Source organism: Lissotriton vulgaris, chromosome 7, assembly GCF_964263255.1.
Source record: "Lissotriton vulgaris chromosome 7, aLisVul1.2, whole genome shotgun sequence".
Classification (NCBI taxonomy): Eukaryota; Metazoa; Chordata; class Amphibia; order Caudata; family Salamandridae; genus Lissotriton; species Lissotriton vulgaris.
Genome location: NC_141695.1, coordinates 1346694683 through 1346707832, shown reverse-complemented (window position 1 = coordinate 1346707832; position 13150 = coordinate 1346694683). Strand labels below are relative to the sequence as shown.

At 47.0% G+C, this 13150-nt stretch overlaps 1 protein-coding gene across 1 annotated transcript in view; it reads right to left on the bottom strand.

Moving 5' to 3' along the window:
• Positions 1-266: 266 nt before the first annotated feature.
• The window catches only part of LOC147703663 (putative DBH-like monooxygenase protein 2), a 301023-nt gene continuing 288139 nt past the window's right edge, over positions 267-13150 (bottom strand). Inside the window, exons 12-13 of the mRNA XM_086932002.1 lie at positions 13028-13145; positions 267-674 (exon numbers count right to left, since the gene is read on the bottom strand). Of these exons, the coding sequence (XP_086788128.1) occupies positions 459-674; positions 13028-13145 (334 nt within the window). The 3' untranslated portion in view covers positions 267-458. The remainder of the gene's footprint in view (positions 675-13027; positions 13146-13150) is intronic.

The following is a 13150-nucleotide window of genomic DNA, read 5'->3' as shown; positions in this document are numbered from 1 at the left end:
GGTCAGCACCTCCCGGTGCGGTTTCGCGGGTCCGATCCGCGCCAAAGTCGGCCAGGCGCCGCGTCGGGTCTGTTGGGGCACTCGCCGGTGGTTTTCGGCGGCCTCAAGATAGAACTGTCCCGGAGAACAGCGTCGGGAAGGGGAACTCGGCGCGGAGCTCTACCCGCAGGCGACCATTTGCTTCGCGTGCTAAGCCACGCCCCCTCAATCAGCATTAATATTAATATTATAATACTAATTATTATTATTAGTAGTAGTAGTAGTATTAGTAGTAGTATTTAATTTTTTATTATTATAATTACAACAATACTGGAAATAAAAATAAATGAGACAGCACCATTTTTACTGATTAAGACTGAAATATTTAGCCATTTTTTCCAAACCTTCCACCAAATATTTTTAACAACCAGTGTGAAGTGGGTGAAATGAGTTTAGGACTAGTCAAAAACAAATCACCCTCAAAGAGTAGAGCAGAGAATGATGAAGAAACACAGGAGGCGACCCTGGAACAGCAGAGCACAACAATGAGGAAGCCAGATCAGGTGAACACTGGTGGCAGAGTCGTGGAGGAGTGTGGTGGCGATACAGGGCTTTCCTGCAGCACTCGAATTGGTGGTGTTACTGTAATCCACCTCCTGGATGTCAAGGATTGGACCAAAATCAAGAACAGCTTCCTGTTAAGACAGGGGGAAGAAAAGCTGAGCATTACAAAAAAAATGTGCAACACATAATTAAAATACACATAGCAGTATTTGTCCACACTATTTGCATTTGTTTGTCTTTAAACAAGTCAAGTCACTAAGGACCTAGGAAAGTTTCATTCAACAGAAATGATGCCTCTAATTTCATCAAATTGCTTGAGAAAAATCAAACTGGTTCCTGTTACCTTATTTAAGTAAATTGTTAAGATATACAGAATTTGGAAAAGGTGAGACTAGTAATGTATTAAGCACTATAACAATAACAGTATATTCACACTTTGCAAAAAAGGGCATGTTGGGACAGAAAAGTACTCTGCATGGTAAAGGACATGTACCCCTGACCTGAGTGCCAAACTGTACGGTTGTCCGAATTTTCAGTCCTGATTTTTTGTCATAGGCAAACACAAAAAATGTGTGTGTGCCATGACATTGGCCTATTTCACGGATCGTGGTCCTGTTGGACCAAGAGGGTTGCCTAAAGCGCTACCCTTATAGTAGTGGAAGACTACCACCTTCAACACAAGCTAAGTAGCACAAGTACAATGGTCGGAGCATACCGGTAGTTATCAGTAGTACTGAACAGGTCCTTTTCACCTTGTGTGACTGGAGTGAGGCCTACAGGATCACTCCGCTTTTTAAAGGTTTGGCTGCTGTGTGCTTAACTCACCCTTGGCCTCCATCAAGTAGATGTGAGTGCTATGCAATGCAGAAGTAGTGACTGAGCTGGTTGAATGTGTGCATGGGAAGAGTACAGTACAGGGATAAAGAAATACTGTGCAGTATACGTGTGGGCTTCTGGGCTATTCAATATTAAATGAGCAGGACAGCGGACGGCCCTGATTATTATTGTTCAATATCCCAGCAGCCTCTGCTCTTTCTCTTAGCACGCTCAGTGAAGATAGGGGACCTTTACATTACTTCAGGGACATTTAGAATAGGTGATTGACTGATAGGGCGTTCCATTACAGATCGGGAGAGCATGTGGGTTCCCTATCCAGAAGAATGGCCAAAAGCCCATCAGCTATTTGCAGATGGGCATCATTAGTTGCTCCACCGTGGAGGTGTGGGACCAAGGAAGTGGGTCATGACCGGAAGTGGTCATCATGATTATGCGACAAAGGGGAGGGGTTAGAGTAGAGCCCTTTAAAAGTGGGCTACCCCCATGACCCCCTCTTTGTCCCCTGATGTGCTGCGGAAGCCGGACTGAATGTTTGCTACCCACACACCCCAACATATCTACATTGGAGCCCATCGTACCCGTGTAATATGTGCCCATTTGGCTGCCTCCTTCGGGAGAAGCCTTTCAGGGGTGAGGCTGGTTGGAAGGAGGGCTGACCTGCTGGTGGCCCTACCCTTCTAGCCCTCCCTCAGGTATCCCAGGGATTATGTGGGGCATGACCAAGAGTCATGGGATGCCCCGGCAGGGACCAATGCGCTATGCGGTCTCTGGGGATATCAGAAATGTTTGACGTGTCAGTTTCTCACCTGGTCTTTCTGTGCTATGTTGCACCCAAATAATGATGTAAATAGGATTTGTGCAAAGCTGTGTTCGGGTTTGCTGTGCATTTTGTGATATTTTCTATTCAGTGGCGGCCGGCATGGCTAGCGGTTGGCGGGGCGGGTGTAGGGCGGATTGCACAGGACGGGGGAAGGGGGTTGTGCATGGTGCAATATATAAAAAACAAAATAAACTTACCTTGCTGCCATCCGGGTCCTAAATCTCTGCTCCTGCTCTCCTCGTGCACATTGCGGAACAGGAAGCAGGCCCCACTGACAAATCACAATGCTGTAATGCAGCGTTGGTATTGGTTTTCAGCGTCCTGGTTTGACGCTCAACCAGGGAATGGGGGCCTGGGCATGTTCTCCATGCAGGCTGTAATGCAGCTTGCATGGAGAACGGGGAAAGTGTTCCCGAGAGGGCCGGCCAAACAGTCATTGCGCACTTAGGAGTGGGCAAACCACTCCTCCACTGCCCTCCTCTAAGAGCAGGGCAGCTCACCCACCCACCTGCTTAAAAGCAGTGGGGCGACGCTCCTCTGGCATAGCGGAGGAGATTCCATTGTTTCTACGGTGTAATGTTATTTGTTTACAATGGTTATTATACCACCTTGTTTCATGTGCAGTAAAAACCCCGTCTTGGTCCCCAGTTTCGTGGCCTTCGGAGTTAGGAACCCCTCCATCACCAGTATCCAAAGTTAGGAATCTGGGGGTTCTATTCGACAACAAGCTAGCTTTTGTCAGCCATGCCAACGCAGTGGTCTCAGCCTCCTTTTTTACCCTAAGAATGGTAAAGAAATTGCTTCCATTTCTTCCCCCAAATGCAGGCAAGACCCTAATGTCCACTTTGGTATTGTCTAACGAAGACTATTGCAATGGCCTAATGTTGAACGCGCAGGAGCAAGTTTTCAACAAATTACAGCTTGTTCAAAATGCTGCCACAAGGATTCTAACCGGCACACCGAAGTATTCATCTATTTCTCCCATCATTCGTCAACTACATTGGTTGCCGGTTAGAAGCCGTACGAAGTTTAAGGCCTTGTGTATGACATATAAGGCATTGAACAACATTGGACCAGAATTTTTTTAAAAGGCCATTTGTGTTTACACACCTAGTCGAACATTACGTTCATCTGCAGCCCAACAGCTTCAAATCCCACGCACAAAAAAAGCCACATGGGGAGACAAACGCTTTGTGGTTGCCGCTTCTAAACTGTGGAAACTGCTCCCTCCCTACATCAAACTTAGCCCATCACTGCTAACATTCCGAAAGCATCTTAAAACCTGGCTTTTTAATCAGTAAACTCCCAATAGGAACCCCTTTGCAATCTGTAAGCTCTAGCGCCGAGACACCAGAAGGTATTTGTGCGCTATAGAAATGTTATAAATAAAATAAATAAAATGTCCTAAGCCAAGAAGTTGAGTTTTTTGCCTTTGTGGGGGGCGAGGGGACTGCGCAGTTCGTAAGGGTGGTTGACCTCACCTGCATTGCATGAGTGAGCACACAATAGAGTAGAGCTTTTCAAACAGTGTGTCCCGACACTACTGGGTCGCCTGCAAATGGTGGGTGTGTTGCAGGATGACAGCAGTATTAAGGGCACTTAGTGCTAATTTAGAGGCATTCCTTTGAAAGAGTGTCTCAGAGTCTGCCACAGCAGCGCGGACTCCGAGACACTCTGCTCTATGGGGGTCGGGCGATTCACAACAAAGCCCCATTAACAAGTAAAAAGAGTGGAAGGGGGGCTGCCGTGTATGTGGGCGAGCAGGGTACCAGGCAGAGAGCAGCGCTCAGAGCTGCAGACACAAGAGCCTTCTCAGACACCGGCTGTCAGGCAGACAGAACTGCTTTTGTGTCCCTGTAACTTCACTGTGGCCTACGAGGATTGCCCTTAATCACACTCAGTTTAAAAACATTGCCGCCATGCTGAGAAGTTCTGAAGGGGTCCCATTACAATTGTAGCACCCCTTCTAACAATGGTCAAAGCTGCCCCATTCATGTTATTGCAGCACAGCCAAGGAGTGCTGGCAATGCCTCACTAAAGGTATGCCAGGGTTGCTTTCACAGACCAAAACTATCTCATTAACACGTAGGGTTTTGCTGAGAATAGAGGAAACTGTCCCACAGAGGGTGCAGCAGCACTGCTGTGCAGGTAATGCCCCCTTAAATGCAGAGCATGACCTGATAACCAATTAGCACTATTGTCCAAAATAAACTACAACAGCCCTGCTAGGAAGTGCAACGGGGGCTCCATTCAACCCTCATGCTCGAATGAAAACGAATCTGTCCATTTAGTGTGAAGACAGTGTTATGTCCCAGCACGGAGGGAGACAGATGGAGGGAGACAGAGAAGAGGGAGACAGAGAAGAGGGAGACAGACAAGAGGGAGACAGACAAGAGGGAGACAGACAAGAGGGAGAGAGACAGACAGAGATGGAGAGAGAGACAGACAGGGACAGACAGAGATATGAACAGACAGACAGAAGCAGAGACAGAGACAGAGGCAGAGACTGAGACAGACAGAGAGGGAGAGGGAGACAGAGGGAGAGAGAGGGAGACAGGGACGAAGACAGACAGAGGGAGGGAGGCAGACAGAGGGAGATGAAATGAAATGAAATTAATTTGGACTTGTAAAGCGCACTGCTGCCCCAGCAAAGGGGCGTCCTGGCGCTGTACTCATACCGCTGTGGAACCCTTCCTGCCTTTTTCCCTATGAAATGTCCACTCCTGGGCACCCCCAAGGTGAAGCCAGGCATCCCAGCGCTGTTGGGGCCGTTGTGGAAACTAAGCAAGCTATTGCAAAGAGTTGCAGAGTGAGACCCATGATTAGAATAGGCACTGAGGAGAGAATTATCAGGTCTGAGGAAATTAAGCCCAAGACCCGCCGAAGCAAGAATTGAACCCTGGTCCCGGGCCAGACCTCTGCATTAGGGTCTGCCGCTCTAACCATTGAGCCACACATCTCCTGATAGATAGAAGGAGATAGATGGAGGGAGACAGACAAGAGGGAGAAAGAGGGAGAGAGTGGGAGGGAGACAGAGGGAGGGAGACAGAGGGGGAGAGAGAGAGAGAGGGAGGGAGACAGAGAGAGGTAGACAGAGAGAGAGAGAGTGGGAGACAGACAGACTAAGGGAGACAGAGGGAGGGAGAGAGAGGGAGAGAGATAGCGAGAGGGAGGGAGACAGCAAGAGATGGAGGGAGACAGAAAGAGGGAGGGAGACAGAGACAAACAGAGATAGAGACAGACAGAGACAGGGACAGACAGAGACATATAGAGGCAGAGACAGGGCCAGACAGACAGAGGCAGAGACAGATAGAGACAGAGGGAGGGAGACAGGGACAGACAGAGACAGGGACGGACAGAGGCAGAGATTGAGACAGACAGAGAGGCAGAGAGGGAGACGGAGAGGGAGACAGAGGGAGGGAGACAGAGAGAGAGAGGGAGACAGAGAGAGAGAGACAGAGGGAGGGAGGCAGATGGAGACAGTCAGGGGAGACAGAGGGAAGGAGAGGGAGACAGACAGAGAGAGGGAGACAGAGGGAGAGATGGAGACAGAGAGAGAGGGAGACAGAGAGAGAGAGGGAGACAGAGAGAGGGAGACAGAGCGAGAGGGGGAGACAGAGGGAGGGAGACAGAGGGAGGAGACAGAGGGAGAGAGACAGGGAGAGGGAGGGAGACAGACAGAGGGAGGGAAACAGAGGAACAGAGACAGAGGGAGGGAGACAGAGGGATGGAAACAAAGGGAGACAGAGAGAGGGAGACAGAGAGCGGGAGACAGAGAGCGGGAGACAGAGGGTGACAGACAGAGGGCAACAGACAGAGGGAAGGAGAGAGACAGAGGGAGTCAGACAGAGGGAAGAGGGCGACAGAGGGAGGGAGACAGAGGGATACAGAGAGACGGAGACAGTTCGAGAGAGAGAGAGAGAGAGAGAGAGAGAGAGAGAGAGAGGGAGACAGACAGAGCAAGTGAGAACCCCATGGAATCCCCCCTAGGTGGTTCGAGCTCGCTACGCTACACTCGCTCGCTACACTGCTTTACTGTGTCCTAAAATAATGCATCTCCAAAAAGTGTGTCACCAACATGAAAAGTTTGGAAATCTGTGCAATAGAGTAACCACCCACTCTATCACACATCTTAAAGGGGATGTCCAAGCCTAGAAGGAGCGCTCCTAATAATGAAGCATGCTACATGTACATGAGGGTTCTAAGTACTATAACAAGCTAGTTTTTTTTTACCTTAGACGTACACCTTACAGTGAGGGGAGTTCTTTTCTTTAGAGTCTGGCAGGAGGATGCTGTGAGAGAAACCAATTCGATCAAAGCGGTTTCTTTTTTGATGTTGTTAGTGTCTTTGTGCCTGTGGGCATGGATCATACCGTGCTCTTTTACTACCTGGGCTCCACCTCTTCTGTGAGCAAGTGAAGCTTGCGCTTCAGCAGACAGTGCTGTATATTAGAACTTCTGCTGCCCTCACTGTACTATTGCGAGTGTGAGCATGGTGCTTCCACGTCCCTTGCCTGGATAAGACATATTCAGGGATAGCTTCTGCAAACAAAGTTGCAACTATTCTGTTTTGTAAGGAAAGGAAGCGTGCACGTTCTTAGATTGTGCCTGTTCATTACTTGTGCATTTCTGTGTTTGTGAGTACGAAACAGCACTTTTAAAGGCAGTGTTGTAGTTACCTGAGTTCGAGCGATGTTTGCAGTACTACCTACTTTAATAGTTTAGTGTACCTGTTATGAGTGTGTGTGTGTGCTCTCTTGCATGTTGTGTGTCAGTGAAGCCAGCACTGTCATCATTGTGGTTCACTTTTTCTAAGCAAGGTTTGCACTGTTGCTCGTAGCTTCTGGTCGTGCTGTACTTGGTTTGAATGTGTATTGGGGAAGCTTGCACTTTTACTGACCCTACAGTAGTGTGCCATGTGTGTGTGTTGTATCTGTTTGAGAGTGCAAGGAAAGTTACACAACTGCTACATTACATATGATGTATCTTTCTATACACACAATGGCGGCTTCTCCGCTAAGGTGAAGGAGCGTCACCCCACTGCCATAAAGCAGCAAAAGAAAGGAAAAAATTAAATATTAATAAAGCTATGTTATAATCCTTTTATTTTTTTATCCTACAGCAGCAGCATGTGTGTGGGGGCGGGGCAGCAGAGCAGGGCAGGAGCGGTAAAACACTCCTAAGTGCGTAATAACTTGGTCGGCCCTCACCGGCGGCCCAAAACAGTCATGTGCACTTTCAGTGTTCTCCATGCAGGCTGCATTACTGCCTGCATGGAGAACATGCCCACCCCTCCAGCCTCTAGCTGAGCGCTGTGCCACGGCGCTCAGACCTATCACAATGCTGCATTGCAGCATTGTGATTGGCTGCGCGGAGTGTTGGAGTCCTGGTGCTTCCTGTTTCTCCCAGAAAGAGGACCAGGAGAGGCAGCGGCTGGCCAGGAGGTAAGTGCTTTTGTTATTAAACCCGACCCCCCAAGCCCCGCCCCCCCAGCCCCCTGCCCCCTACCCCCTACCCACGCAACAGCTGCTTCCAGGCAGCAGCCGCGACTGAATACACATGAGGGAAGACTACAGTGCTGTCTGCAGTTTTATTACATGTGTGTGTGTGTGCGCGTTTGTATAAGTAGGTTGGTTAGCTACTGCATATGCCATACCTTTGGTGCACGAGCATTGATTCTGTGTGTGATGTATTTTAACGCTTGTGTGCTTATAGGTGTGAAACCTGCACTGGTGCTGCCTGTTCTGTACTTACCTGTGTGAGTGAAGCAGAGCTTACATTGTTGTTCACGGTGTTCTAACGGCTAAAGAATTCATAGGAATATTACGGAAGCTTGCTCTATTGCTGCCAGAGCTGTATGTGTTCTGTGCACAAATGGATAGATTTGCATCTTTGTGTCAAGTAAAAGCCCACTGCTGTTTGTCAGTGCTGTGCCTGTTCTGTGCACAAATACTTGTTTCCCAGCTGCTAGCCGAGCTATACCTGTTCTTTATTTATTTATTTATTTATTTATTTATTTATTTTATATAGCGCAAACAGCTACCCAACAAAGGGTTTCCCGGCGCTAGTGATCCAGTGCTTTGATTGGTTCAGGTTCTAGATGTTAAACAACCAGGTTTTTAAGGCCTTCCTGAATTTCATATAGTTGGTTTCCTGCCTAAGTGTCACCGGAAGAGTGTTCCAAAGTGAGGGTCCGAGATATGAGAAGGATTTTCCACCCATTCGCGCCAGCCTGATTTTAGGAATCACAAAGTGGTTGGCTGTGGCTGAACGAAGGGTTCGAGATGGGCGGTAGGGATGTATTAGATTTTGTAGATACTTGGGTGCATTATTGGTTGAGATCCTATGCATAAAGCATAAAGATTTAAATTTCACCCGATTCTCGATTTTCAGCCAGTGCAATTCGCGGATGTACTTGGTGGTGGGTGTGGAGATGGGAATTTTCCACAGTAATCTCGCGGCTGCATTTTGCACTGTCTGTAATCGTCGGGTAGTGGCCTTATTGGCCCCCAAGTATAGCACGTTGGCATAATCCAGTCTGGAGGTTATTAGAGCGTTGATGACAGTTTTCTGGGTATTTTTGGTCAGCATCCAACAGATTTTTTTCAACCACTTTAAAATCGCAAAGCATGTAGCTGACGTCTTCGCAGCTTGTTGATTGAGATTAAGCGATTCATCTATGATGACCCCGAGGTTGCGGGCTGATTTGACTGGGACCGGGGGGGGTACCCATCACGTCTGGCCAGTGTTGGGGTCCCCAGAGCTCTTTGTTCTTACCCAGAACAAGTAGCTCGGTCTTATCGCCATTGAGTTTGAGAAAAAAAATTCTCATCCACTCCGCGATATTGGTTAGACCGAGTTTTAATGACGAGGTATTATTAGATTCGGTGGATGATAGAGAGAAGATAAGCTGAGAATCGTCAGCATAGGAGAACATTAGTAATCCAGTCTCTTCTATCATTTTGGCCAGCGGGCTCATGTAAATATTAAAAAGCAGTGGGCTCAGTATGGAGCCCTGAGGTACTCCATGTTTAAGGGTCATAGTGTCTGAGCAGGCGGATTGGGAGAAAACTTGGAAAGTGCGCTGTTCCAGTAGGGATTTAATCCAATTACAAGCTGCGCCCCTGATACCAATGGAATGGAGTGTTTGTTCAAGTACAGTATGTGACACAGTATCAAATGCTGCACTGAGGTCGAGTAACAGCAAAGCTACCGTTTCTCCACGGTCCAGCATTAGTCAGATGTTCTCAGTGACGCCTAACAAGGTCGTCTCTGTGGAGAAGCCTGTGCGGAATCCTGATTGGTGAAGGGGTAATAAATCATGAGTAGTAATAAAATCAGTAAGGACCCTGTGAACGTGCTTTTATAGTATTTTCGCAAAGGTTGGTAACAGGGAAATAGGTCTAAAGTTGGATGGCAAATTGGGATCTGCTCCTGCTTTTTTCAGCAATGGATGAATCATCGCATGTTTCCACTCCTTCGTACGGTTTCTTCCTGTAAGGATTTATTAAGAAGATTAGTGATTGTTTCCAGGGCCCCGTTATTGAGTTTTTTCAGGACCGAACAAGGTAGTGGATCATTAGGTGAGCCTGATTTGATAGAATTTAATAATTTGCGAACCAGGTCTAGGTCAAGTTTCGGCCAGTTGTTTAGAATGGCTGGAGGTGTTACGTCATAGGGGGGTGTGCAGGAGGACAGAGCTGTTTCAGCAGGGATAATGGGGGCTGAAGTATTGGTTTCAAAACTGGTATGAGTCTTGGCCATGTCAATTGTGGTTTGTTCTATACCCTGATATATCTTATCCACTTTTTCTACGAAGAAGGCTGCAAGGGAGTCGCATTGTGATTTATTAAGGTCTGGGGGAGATTGTAAGGTGAGGGAACCAGCTAGTTCTCTCTCAGTTTTAAAAAGTGTTTTGGACTGGCATAGGGCTTCAGTAATTTTTGTGCAGGCATGTTCAGCTTTGGCTTTAGCACATAGCCTCTGATAATTTGAAAGTTTATTTTTGTAGGCTAGTTTGGCATCTGGACAGTAGGTTTTCCTCCATTGCTGTTCTGCAGTTTTGCAGGTGCTTTTTTCGTGTTTCAAGGTCTCAGTGAACCAAGGAGCAGGGGGGCGGTGGGAATTTTGTTTTAATTTAGTTTTAGGCAGAACGGAATCAATAGCTTTTATAAGCCAAGTTTGGACCGATGTTGAAAACTCTTGTACTGTTGATTTTGTACAGGGAAGATGGCCTTAAAGAAGGAATTGAGGTTTTCTATGTCAAGCTTTTTCCATTTCCTGATTAGTTGTGTAGGTCCTGATGTTTTATCCTTGTTAGAAAATTTTACAAGAAGGGAAAATTTAATCAGAAAATGGTCTGACCAAGGCACTGGAAGGGCAGTGTGTGTGGATATGTCATTTAAGTTGGAAAAGATGGGATCCAACAAATGACCGGCTCTATGTGTGGGGCCGGAATTCTTTAAGGTCAAATTAAGGGATGCTAAGTCCGTTTTAAAATCATTAGCTATTGAGCAATCTTCTTTCTCCAAATGTAAAGTCGTATCCCCTAGAATGGTAAAGCTAGCCATTTTCATAACTAGAGGTCCAATGAGTTCAACAAGGTTAGGTAGCCATTTAGAGGCGGCTCCTGGCGGCCTATAAATAAGTGCTCCAGAAAAGGTAAAATTAGGTGTAAGTGAGAGTTTAAAAATTGCGCCTTCGCAACCCTCATATGGGAGTTTGTTGAATTCGCAGTTATAACGATTTCTGAAGATAATTGCTATTCCTCCTCCTGGTTGCTTTTCACGATCTAGTCTGACAATAGCATATGTTTCAGGGAGTGCCATAGCTAAGTCAGGGCCAGAGCTGTCTTGAAGCCACGTTTCCGTTAAGAACACGGCATCGGGAGCCTCATCCAAGAGTAAGTTAAAAATTTCCGTTTTATGCTTAGGTAATGAACGGCAGTTAATACTGAAGAATAAAAACGATTTTGAACTCGTTTCTGCATTAGTTGTAGGTTTTCTGACCTGCAAAGCTTTTATTACTGCGTGGTCAGTAGAGAATTGGCAACATTGGCATATAGCTTTCTCTAGATCAGGCTCTATTGTCCTGCATGAAGGATGACTTGCGGGTCGTAGGGATAATAGAAAATCTGTTGCATATTTTATGCGTGAAGAGCCAGTTGTGTCTGTTAATGCATTACTTATAGAAGGACATTCTAAGTATTCCTTGGTACCTGATGGAGATGGCGCCATATCTCTGGACACGTCCGGTGCACATCCGAGGCGCGGACGGGCGCAGACGGGCTGACTCTGGCGTGACTCCGGCGCAGGGACGGCGCCCCTGCAAACGCGACCGCTAGCGCGGTACACCACTGTTTCCTTATATCTGGTCCACTAGAGCGCTCCCACCACTCTAGCCCCCACTCAAGATGGCCGCCGAGTGCAGAGAAGCCTGACCCCGGTTTGAAGCTCTAACGGCAGCAAGCGCCGTGAAAAATGAGCGAAAATGCGTGCAAGTGAATTATAAGTATGCTGGGTGCATTACAGAATGGAAATATACAATTTTAAAATTTCGCTAACATTTCCCAAAAACTATCCGTTTTATTCACAGAGCGCAGGGTAAAACACACAAGCTCGGTATTACACCAATGTCACTTCAAGCTAGTACAAAGGATGGATCTCGTTCTTTATGGCTTTTACTGCTACTCTCTGTATTGCGAGGGGAGGGGGAGTGCCATTATCCCGCTTTCCAGTTGTGTTTGTGAATGAAGATTTCATGAATGATGCCTGCACTCCACTGATGAGGATGGACGTTTCAACATTCTATTTTAAAATCTTATTGTAATTAGCTATATTTCTGACAGCAGCAGTTTTGCCTCAGACCAGATAGTAAATGTATGTGGTAAAGCCACAAGGAATGCCAAATTCCGTATGTTTACAACCTGAAAAATTGGTCTCTCGGAGAGAGCGGGGCTCCCGCTACGACTGTGGGACTTGTGCTACGACTGCAGAACCTGTGCCACGACTGCGGGACTTCCGCCACAACTGTGGGACCTGCGCTAAGACTGCGGGACCTGCGCCACGGCTGAGGGATCTGTGCCACGGCTGCGGGATCTCCGCCATGACTGCGGGACCTACGCCACAAGTGCAAACGCCCTTTGTGAATCGGGTCCTAAGTATCTAGTTACACTTCTGGTTAAATAGGTCACCGAAAAGATCTATATGAAATGTGCACATGTTCCAATTCTAGTGCGTAGCCCCACTGGTTGAGAGCACCTTACTGCAGAGAACAGCATATAACCTGGAGATAACAGGTGGTTATTTACTAAGGGTTTCTGCAGGTGCTCGCATGGTGCAAAGCATTGGGTCTGTTTACTTACCATTATAAAAGCTTTTGAGTGCAGGACAGAACTGTGCAGCAGATCTAGGCCCTGGTTTCATTGCTACTAAGAAGTCTCACTCCCAGTAGTGCACTGATAGCACACACTCTCTATCAGAACAGTCACAAAATAAAACATAAATGAGTTGAAAATAAAACAAATTTACCCCTACAATGCAAACTTGTTGCAATTAAGACCAGTTCTATAACCATACATATGGTACAGTAATATCCTCAAATGTTAAACGTTCTGGGCACACACTGGTGTGTGCAATTACACTGATGTGCCTAGAATTATTTAAGTTCTTTGGTTCACAATATAAGCAAAATAAGTGCAAACGTAAACAATGACGTACTAGTGGTAAGGCTACAGCCATGTGCACATACAACAGAACCAGTAGTCAGTCAGCTTGTGTCCTGGTGGACAATAACTGTAATACGTGGACGGCTTCCAAGGAGACCTACGTTTTTAATGTCCTGGATGAAAACGGTGTGAATAGACTCCTTGGCTGCAATTTCGGCCTCCCAGGCGCTGAGTTCATCCCATTGAAAGGCTTCTATTTCCAGCATGGCCTCCTGGGGACTTCA